This window comes from Alligator sinensis, unplaced genomic scaffold, assembly GCF_000455745.1.
Source record: "Alligator sinensis unplaced genomic scaffold, ASM45574v1 scaffold428_1, whole genome shotgun sequence".
Taxonomy (NCBI): Eukaryota; Metazoa; Chordata; order Crocodylia; family Alligatoridae; genus Alligator; species Alligator sinensis.
In genome coordinates this window covers 3,329,577-3,340,330 of record NW_005841919.1, presented here as the reverse complement: position 1 = coordinate 3,340,330, position 10,754 = coordinate 3,329,577, and the positions used below count along the sequence as shown (strand labels likewise).

General features: G+C 40.2%; 1 protein-coding gene across 1 annotated transcript in view; it reads right to left on the bottom strand.

Moving 5' to 3' along the window:
* The window catches only part of FH (fumarate hydratase), a 29,043-nt gene that overhangs the window by 12,998 nt on the left and 5,291 nt on the right, over positions 1–10,754 (bottom strand). The window contains exons 2-5 of the mRNA XM_006019000.3: positions 10,081–10,101; positions 5,049–5,183; positions 3,582–3,692; positions 961–1,137 (exon numbers count right to left, since the gene is read on the bottom strand). Of these exons, the coding sequence (XP_006019062.1) occupies positions 961–1,137; positions 3,582–3,692; positions 5,049–5,183; positions 10,081–10,101 (444 nt within the window). The remainder of the gene's footprint in view (positions 1–960; positions 1,138–3,581; positions 3,693–5,048; positions 5,184–10,080; positions 10,102–10,754) is intronic.

Sequence of the window (10,754 nt, the reverse complement as noted above, 5' to 3'; positions counted from 1 at the left end):
GAGGAGAGTAACATGCTACAGAGATCTATAACATGTTCATCTTGTTGACCTTTAAAATCTACATTTGATTCCATTATTGCTAGCTGAAGCAATAAAACACCTGTCAATCTACCAATGAATGGAAATCTGGAGGAAAAATATTACAAGTCAAAAAGTCCAAAGGATACCGAGGCTTTAATCATATTATTAATTAACTATGTGATTATCTTTAAATGGGAAAACCTATATGCACTACAAGCTAATAAAAAGTTCAAACTTTTTCTGAGGATCAATAAATTCAACCTAATATACCAGAACAAAACATAAGCAATATCAAATTAGTGACCTATACATTTCAGAGTTTATTACATTTCCATCTGTAAAATAGCTAGCAGTTTGACTGCAGTCAGTAATCATTTAAACAAAGCTGCATATAACATTTCAAAAAGAGCTCATTTTTTTCCTGTTATTCTAATAACAAAAACAACCACCACAGATAGTGAGATCTTTATTTAAAAGAAAGGCAACAGAGAAGTTGTAGCCAGCTTTAATTCAACCCCAGAATTAGAGATAAGAGCAATTATGCTCCAGATCCTTCCAATCCTTGGTCCTCTCTTGTGGAATTGGCAAAGTGAGACACCAATTCATCTACTGTCTATATCTGCAATTAGCCTTAACTGAGCTATCAATGGCTAACAACCTGCTGCACTGCTGTTAGCCCTGAAATGTAGACAAAGTAAATTACTATTTGCTCCACTACAATGAACAGCAATTAACATCTGAATCAATTTAGTGATCAACTGCATCATAAGAGCTTTGAAGTCTGAAATTATAGACACAAAACACCTATATCTAACAGCAATGACCTCGTAAGAACTATTAAGATTTAACTTGAAAGTTTTAGTGTAAAAAGTAAAACTAAAAGCTACTTTTAGTTTTAGTATAAAAATACCATACCTATTTGAAAATGTAAATACTGACCTGACTTTTATTAACATGATCATTAGGATGCACTGGGGTCTTGCTCCCCAGTTTCCCTCCCATTATCTCAATTGCTCTGTTGCTGATTACTTCATTTACATTCATGTTGGTCTGGGTTCCAGATCCAGTCTGCCATACCACCAAAGGGAAGTGATCATTTAATTTGCCCTCAGCTACCTACAGAAAAACAGAAGTTTCTGTTAATTCTTGTAACAGCAGCACTGACACATTGTAAGCTATTAGCTAAATAATACTTCATTACAGTTATTAAATCCAAAGTACCCCACAGATACTTCACTGATTTCAGTAGCTTTTCACCAGTGTAATTAAGATCAGTATAAAATTAGTTGCACTTACTGTTAGGACAGCAAGACAGAATACCGTTTTCTACTAGGTTTTAAGATTTGTCATTTCAGAATCTGAAAGTGCTATTCACTGAAATTCCTTATTTACAGTTGTAGAAACAGAGCCAAGGAAAATGTCTATTAAGTTATATCACTTATCACCCTGACTATGCAGGATCACTTTTTCCCCCCCTCACTTCTAAGAATGCCACAGGTTCCAATCCCCTTGGAGGGGATTAACAGAGTAAAGTACTGGTGTTTCCTTCTACAGGTGCCTACTCATGTTAGTAGGCAGGCAAGGTTCTTTGGGTAGATGTGATACCTTATTAGACCAACTAAGTAGTTGGAAAAAAAGTTCTTGGCAAGCTTTCAGACACAGTCATCCTTCTTCAGGCAGAGAGAGTCTCTGCTGGTCTGAGACTCCAAGGAATGAGAGAAGTTATTTAGCTGTTTAGAAGCTAAAATTTTAGCTTTTCTCTTTCCTTGGAGTCTCAAACCAGCAGAGACTCCCTGTCTGAAGAAGGGTGACTACACCCAAAAGCTTGCCAAGAACTCCACCCCCCTCACCACACTACTCAGTTGGTCTAATAAGAGATATCATATCTACCCAAATAACTTTACCTGCCTATGTCCTTAGACCAACACAGCTACAACCAAAAACCATGCTCAGGTGTTTCTCACCAGAATAAAATCTGATCTGCTACCACCTTTCAGAGTACTAGGTTTCAGGTGACGTTTAGCGTGGTCAAAACAAACCTTGTTTCTGAAATGCTTAAGTTGCTTTTGGAGACAGAACACGTTTCATGAATTACAGTGCCACCACATGGGCTTCTTATTTCAGAATGAGCACGTCCACAGGAAGTGCAATTTGAGTAAGAGGCATTTGGAAGTTCGTTCCTAACTGGAAACTGTTCCTGAAAACACCTGGCTAAGGAAGTCTGGAGGCTACCAGTCACACAGATTCAATGCAAGTGCCCCTTTGCTGTTTGTTTTTAACAAAACCTCAAGTCCCAACTACATCAAGTAGCATTAACTATCACCTACTGGCTCAAACACCTTGTTTCTGTCAAACAGGTGCTTTCCCCAGTCTTGTCCTGGAGCTACAAGGCTTATACCTAAATAGTAGCCTAGGAGGAGACCAGAGTTTTCCAAACAAATGCGTCGAGACCAAATGGAGACTTTAGGTAATGGTTTCCAATACCTATACAATGACATGGATTAGTTTATTGATACCCATGAAAACAATGCCCTTGACCAAGCAATCATCCAAGAAGGGTAATAAACTCCCAGCCTCTGTAGGTATGTGATCATGACAATCACCAGCTCAAAAGACAAGGCATAGAACTGGCAGGCTGTTCCAAGTGCCTAGCAGTTGGCCTGATAAAGGGGAACCAAATCACTTCCCTCCTTTTATAGCAGCATTTCTCAAAACAGAGTATGCAAGAAGCTCCATGGGAAGAAGTGAAAAGGGATATGAAACAAGGAAGAAACAGAATTAGTGCAGAACAACTCTGTAATCTCCAACAACCCAAGAGAAATTTTAATGTAGATCTAGTGACATAAGGGATAATTTTTACTAGCCATGCCTTTGAATGGTAAGGGTATACAGCAAAATAATAAACTTAAAAGGAAATATCACTGCTCTATAGTTTGGCCTCCTTTTGGCCCTGAGGATGACAACGAAGGTTACGGCTCAGGACCGGTATTCTTTTCCTAAAATTTGGAGGCATAGAAAATTCTTTGAGACGAATCATAATCCAAGACAAGATGCCACCTAGGGTGCAGATGGTAAAAAATCACAAATCACAAAGGTCAAGAGTTACAAGGCTTATCTGGCAAATGAGATTCCACCACCCAAAATCCCCCACCCAGTCAAGAAGCATAGCAAACAGACCAACATGGTTGACCGCATCCCCTGTCTTTAATTTCTATGTTGCCTGTCTGATGAGGATTTTATGTTGCCTATTTTACAGATGGCAAAGACAGCATTAATTCGATACAACTTTATTGTAGTAGTAGTGAGGAGAAAAAGTTACCTTTAAAAAGAGATATCAAAATGCGTTAAAGTATCCACTTGCTTCTATAAAACATAAGAAGCAAAACTAAGTAGAACATTTTAAAGTCATTAAACAAAATTTACCAGTCAGTTACTAGTGCTTTAGTGTAACAATTCAGGAAACTGAATACACCTCTCTCAAACAATCTGTTCCTACAGAAAGATATTTAGCAGACAGAATAGGAACTACAGTTCTAATGCTTTAAACAGCATCCTCCTACCTCATCTGCTGCTTTCATGATGGCATTAGCAATCTTTTCATCAAGACCATAATCCTGATTAACTTCAGCAGCTGCTCGCTTCAGGATCCCAAAAGCTCTTATAACTTGAACCTGAAACATGAAGATGCATTGAAAAGAGGTAAACTTTTTATACATAGGAAGAGTCTAGGCTCATCTAACTCCTTCTATGCCTAAATCCAAAAAGGACAGAGTTAGGTTGTCCAAAGTCATTATCCATACAATCTGTGATAATTAAATGTCTCTAAGATCTAATCAAGCAGGGCAGTAGGAAATTGCAAAGATGTACATACTAATTCTACGTACACCAAGACACACTATATATCACAACAAATTTCAAATAATACTTATACCAAAAGACCAGGAAAAAAATAAATCGGTTGCCTTTTTGGACAAAGGTCTTATTACATTTCACTTATACTGGATGCAAAAGGCAATGCATAGCAAAGTGGAGGTACTCAAATTCTATATTGTTTCAATCTGTCCAGCACAGAAAATAAACCAACCTTTCAGATTTATATAAGGCAATCCTTAGAATGCAAGGGGGATAACTCTTCAATACAGAAAACTGCCAAGTAAGAGTTCTTTTTACACCTTAAAATCTGCAAAATACAGCACAGCTGAAAAGCTAAAGCTAAAATATTCCATTCAAACAAGTTATTTAAAAAAGGATTTAGAATAACAGAGTAACTATTGAAAAGCTATGATTAACTTAAAATTTGTTGAGGAGATTCTTGGGCACAGGACAGAGCTGTGAGCGGCTCATCTGGGGGGGCACCTCCCGCCACTGCATGCACCCCAGGAGGACTTGTGCTCTCTGGATCTGTGCATGGGGTGAGGGCGGGCTGCCACTGCAGGCTGAGGCCAGGGGCAGCACCAGGCTCCTCCAGGCGTGGGGGGGCTGGGCCAGGGCTGTGCTTGGGGCAGGCACTGGTAGCACTGGGAAGGGAACTATGGGGGGGGGCTACAGCCACCCCAAAATTTGTCATAGCCCCCCGCCTCCCAGCACCGCTGCCACCCACCCCGAGTGCAACCCTGCCCAGCCCCCTCCTGCCAGGAAGAGCCTGGCACCACCCCACAGCAGCAGCCAGTCCTCACCCTGTACACAGATTGCAGGGGTGGGGGGCACCCCCCCCCCCATGCCCTCCCGGGGTGTGTGCAGCAGCAGGAACTGCCCACCCCACCTCCCTGGACAAGCTGCAGCTCTGTCCTGTGCCCTGCCCCAGCCCCACTCCTTCCCTCATCGCAAGGACCTCAATCTACTTCCACCATGCCCCTTTCCTCCGCCCTCAACAGACTTACCAGCCGGACACTGCTCTCCATGCTGCCAGGCCACATATTGGCAATCAGACTGGTATCGGCTGATATGGCTCATTAAAAATCAGCCATCGGTATCAGCCCCAAAATTCTCTATCAGTGCATCCCTAAAAATATATTCAAGCTACTTACCGGCATTCTCTCAGAAGCACCACCTATTTTAAAGTTCATTGTAGATCTCACAGTCTGTGCACCATAATACTTGTCATTTGGGACCTTCAGTTCCCCAAAGGTATCATATTCTATTCTAAAAGTGTCTTGACTGGCCTGTAGAAAATGAAGACAGACACCAAGGATTAGTAAACATTGGAGATCTTTTGAAGAAAAAAAGTATTTTGTACCTAATAAAAAAAAAAAAAAAATCGGGGAAACACTCGCAACAAATATTCAGATGCCAATAAAAAGCTTGTAATATTATTTTCCCAGTTTTTCAAATATCGAAGCACTCCACCCCTTACCAAGAGAGTAACAAGCCCTGTTACTGTTAATACATAACTCAGCCCCTGACCACTGATCAGATGATAGGAGGCAGTATACTAGAAAGGGCATCTGCAGACTGCACAATTTATTCTTATGAAGCATTCAGTTTCTTTCAGCCAGGAACCCACATCTTTCTAGTCAGTGAATTCCCAGTTCATCTTCCAAAAGCATAATCACTGTTTTACTGACTTCAGCTTAAAAAAAAAAAGATGAAAGTACAAAATACTTTATATACCTGCATACATAAAGCTAAGACATTACATTTACCATTTTAAGAATATCACGTACTCTACTTATATGCATACTGATAAGCACATTGTTCACTTAACTGCATAATACAGGGGTGCTCAACCTCCAGCCTGCGAGCCAAATACAGCCTGCAGAGCCACTGCATCTAGCCCAAGGGGCTCCCCATGGGTCAGGAAGTTTGGGTTTGGTGGCAGGGGAGCGACAGCCATTAATATGGCCACCCTCCCCGCTGCCAAATTCCCAAACCCCAAGCTCCCTGGGCCTTTTCAGAGCCAGGCTGTGTCCTCTCTTCCCTGCAGGGCCAGCCCCCACCCCCTTCTCCCCTGCAAGACTATGCTACATCCCCTTTTCCCCAGCAGGGCCAAGACTGGGGCTAAGCCATTCCCCTTCCTCCACACCCCCCACCCCACAGGGCCAGGCTATACCCCCCTTTTCCCCATGAAGGCCAGGTGAAGCCCCCTTCCTCCCCTGCAAGTCCAGGCTCAGGTTGTACTGCTCCCACCCTGTTCTGCATAGCCAGATGGTAGTTGCTGCACCAGCCCTGGGCACTGGATCAGAATCACCATCTGGCCCGCAGTCTGACCAAGCACTCACTGCCCATCTGGCACGCGGGGAAAAAAAGTTTGAGCACCACTGGTATAACAGAATGTCATTGCCAAATAATTAGCTACTGCTTATACCGTAACAATCAATTATCTGCATATCAGTTAAACCCATGAATCCTGAGTGCAAACGACTCTTAGGTATCACTGCCTACTTTGTAATGCAATTGTACTGCAGTTAACTGCACAGAAACGTTGAAGAGGAAGCAGCTGTCAAAAGTCTGTTAATAGAAGCCTTGAATTATGTTACTTAGTTTTCAAGGCTACTTCATTTTCAAGGTTCCTAACAGCAGCCCCCAAACTGGCCATTACAAACCTTGAAATTGACAGCAGCTAGTCACTTTGGGGGCTGCTAACACCAATGCACTGGCAGCATGGAGACCTTAATAATCGCTATTTACCAGTTTAGCTAAGTGCATACTCCAGGTAAGCATAAAGCCCTTTTTTTTCTTTCCAGGGGCTATATACTTAAATGGAACACAACATAAGAAAATGTGTTTGACTTTTTTAAAATGCTATTCTATTTTCTTAAACCAAGAGTTCTAGATTTTTGCATTTCTTTTTGTCTCAGACCAACATGGCTACCAAATACATGCCTGATTTTATTTTCTTGATACAGCCAGAAACGCATATATTTTAGCTGAACTACATGTGAAAGATGTTTTAAAAAAAATCCATCAAGGTAATTTTGGAACATAAATGAAGACACACAACCCACAAGAAGTCAACAGAATTGCACAGAAAACAACTTAAACACACACGCACACCATTCCCTTACTGTATGTGAAAGCTAGTTTTTACTTAGATTTTCTCTCATTCTAGTCACCAAGATTACTCACATATACATTTGTTCTGCTGAACATATTTAGAGTTATAACCTATTCCATTAAATGGGAATCTAAAGCTATGGACAAACAATAACTTTATATTTTTTTTAAAAGAAGGCAAGTTGAACAGGCTTGCTGCTCCAGGAGTATGCATCAGCTGTTCCAATTAAACTTTTATGGATGTCCACTCCCATACTAACATAAACTGGAATAAAACAGGATCAAAGTGGTAGAGGTTTCCCTTAAATTGTTCCCATATAGAAGCAGACAAATGTTACAATTAAAATGGAACATTTTATACTGGTATACAGTAATTTCATGGCAGAGTAACTTATGTCTGCACAAAATTTAATCATTATCCCATTTCACTTTGCTCATGCACCTGAAAAAAACATGTGCACCTTGATCTTATCTTTGGGACTAAGCCACAAAAATGGCAAGGCAGGAAACTCACCTACCTTTTGTATTCATGAATTTACAGAGATTTAAACACCTAATCTGTTGCTCAAATAGATTCTGGCTCTTAGCCTTTTATTACCATTAAAACGGCTTTACTTAAACTGTCATTAGGTTCATGTTCTGTAAATATGCACATACATGGCACCCAAGTTTGGTAATGATATCAGCTCTGACATGTTTCTGGCTAATATGAGATTCCTTGTATTCCCAGATGTGATATTTCAGTAACTAAGCAGATATATTTCAAATTTCTCCCCAAAAGATTAGTTAACCCACAGCATTCAATTTTAAGAATAAATCTATAACCAAATGGACCTGGACAAAAAGGGATAGAGACAATAAATGTAACTAGCTGTAATTTTTTTAGATTTAAAGAGTTCCACTCCTGCAGATTTAATTAAATCGCAATGCTCCAGTGTAAACAGTGATGAAATAAAGACAAATAATGACAAGACCAACCACAGTTAATAGGTCACTGACCCAGCAACCATATTAAATACCATAAAACCTGTTTATCACATTATACAAACCCTTTCAAATAACCAAAAGGGCAAGATTCCTTAACTTAATCATCACCCAGTGTTTAAATCCATACAAACTAAAGATTTGCTCTCCTCTGTTTCAAAAAGTAGACTGATTAGTTATGGGAGTAACTATCCATATATGAATGCAATTACCCTAGATCTACCAGTAGTCAATAAAAATGTGTCAGTGGAAGGCAAAAATGAACTCAGTCATGAATATCTGTACACAGAAATGGGGTACAATTCCTTTGTGCCATCTATAAGAGATATTATTCCTTTAAGAATTAAATTTAAATCATCTTAATGCTTGCATACTGTGTCAGCAACGCTACCTAAAGTAACGCACATGTTAAAGACCAACAACTGATAACCCCCATAGCAGTGCATTCCACGATTATTTTTAAAAGTTCCTTTATTGTTACCCCTTCCTAAAATTACCTTCCTACATGCTAGTTACACCTAGATGTACTGATTTCATTAGCCACTATGGCTTTTATAGTGCCCCAGTGACCTATAGAACTTCCCCACCTTCTGAGCAGGTGCATGATAGACGCATGACTGCAGCAACTTGTACCCTATGTTGTCTGGACTATGAAGAAGCCGAATAAATAGCCATTAAAGTCTGCTGTAATTAGCACAGTTCCCAGACTGAACTTGCTATGCCATATCCCCTGCTAGGTAGAGCTTAGAATTGGTACTGCCAGGCCTAAAAGTAAAACCCAGATTGACTTTGTCTTCTAGCCAATAAAAAGTGCACAGCTCAAGTAATTTAGGCAAATATAACTGTACTTTTACCTCTTATCTGGTAACTAAATATTTTGATGTTGCTACAGATTGAGCCATAATGCAATGGAGTAATGTAAAGGGCTGGACATTTGCTACAATGCCCACTGTGGAAACTTACATGATAGTTTAAAATAATAACAGGTTTAATACGAGTCTAACCCTCCTATCCCTAATCCAATGACAATTAAAGACTATCACAATTTTTTAAATAAAACTATCTTTGTACTCTCAAATACTCCATTTTGATGCACAGGAAGGGCTTTCACTTTTAAAAAGTAAAATAGCAGTAACGTGATAGTATGAAACTCAATTAGTAGAACAAGTCTCCTAAGAGTGCAGTCATCAAAAAATTCAATCTGAAGTGGTTTAATTCTATTTAGATATTCATTCACTGATTTTCTATTTTGTCCCTTAAAAATATTTTCCAAAGTGCAGTGATATGGATTTTGTAGCATATCCTTCTACTATAGAAGTTAGGTCTTTACATAGAGAAATGGTAAATGCACTTTTTTTTCTACTCTCCTTAATTATAAGTAGCATTTTGGAAATTCACAACTAATTTCAAAGGTCACTACTTCCATCCACTCCTCTGAAACCTCTTCCCATGCTCTGAAAATTCAATCCACTGCTGATACTTTGATATAATATGCTTGTTTGAAAATTTAAGGCACCTTCTGCTTTTTGCTTTGCTTCACATCTTTTTTTATTTTGAAGTCAAAAAGCAACAACTGTATGTTGTTTACAGAATATTAAGTGCTCTTTGTCTAATCCCTTCAGTCTTCTTTCAAAAGCAAGCATCCTTTGTTATAAGACTTGTTTAGGGACTGAAAGAGGGCATAGGTCAGGGGTGGGCAAAATGCGGCCAGGGGCCAGATGAGGCTCCACCAGGCCATCCTATCCGGCCCGCGGGACCCCTAAAAAAATTAGAATATTAATATTTATCTGCCCTGGGCTACCTGTCATGCGCCCCTCGATGGCTTGCCAAAACTCAGTTAGTGGCCCTGTGCCCAAAATAGTTGCCTGCCCCTGGTGTACGTGGAGAGAGGAAGGAAAGGCCTTGACAAAATTAGCTCTATGAAAGGCTCAGGTGGAAGAAATATTAACTACAGAATTAAATCCCACATGTCTGTTTAATTGCTTCAAACCAAAGTTTATGCAGAGCTAGATTTACATAAATAGGTTTTCTTTCTTTTCCCCCCCTTCCTGTGTAACGAAACAGGAATGCAGATAACCTTACACACACAGGACTGGAAGGTGCCTCTCACGCCACTAAGTCCAGTCCTCTGCTCTTATACATTTATACAGTCCTGAAAATCACCTGCTCCAACCTCAGAGCTACAATTTTTAATTTTAAAATAATTACCGTATTTGCACGATAACATTATCTCTGTACATGGGTTGAAATAAAGTGTTCAAAAGGTACAATAAATCTCTTGGGTCAGAAGCAATATCTTGTATTCAACCAACTAAATAGTAGCCAAAAAAATTCCTTTGCAAGCTTTCAATGCAACATCAGAAAAACCCAATGTGCACTGATTAATTAGGGTCCTACAATTACCTCTTAGTATTTAAATGTACCTAATTAAGAACATAATGCATTGTGCATCTGTAGTATGCATCATAGGTTTGCCTGGCACAGACCACAGGAGAAACGAAGCGAGCTCTGTTTAGGCACTGTAAAAAAGGCTATGCTCTGGAGTACACATAACTTGAACTGTTCATGCATATCAGCAATCAGCAGATAACCAATGTGAGCAACGGGCGACAGAGCGGGACTGGCATCCCGTCGTGCAGGGAGGTGAACGATGCCCGGACACGCTAATCATGTCAGCGCTGCGGGTCCTGCCGCCCCCCCTGCGCCCCCGGGGACATCAGCACTCGGCCACCGCCGCAGCAAAGCGCAACCCGCCC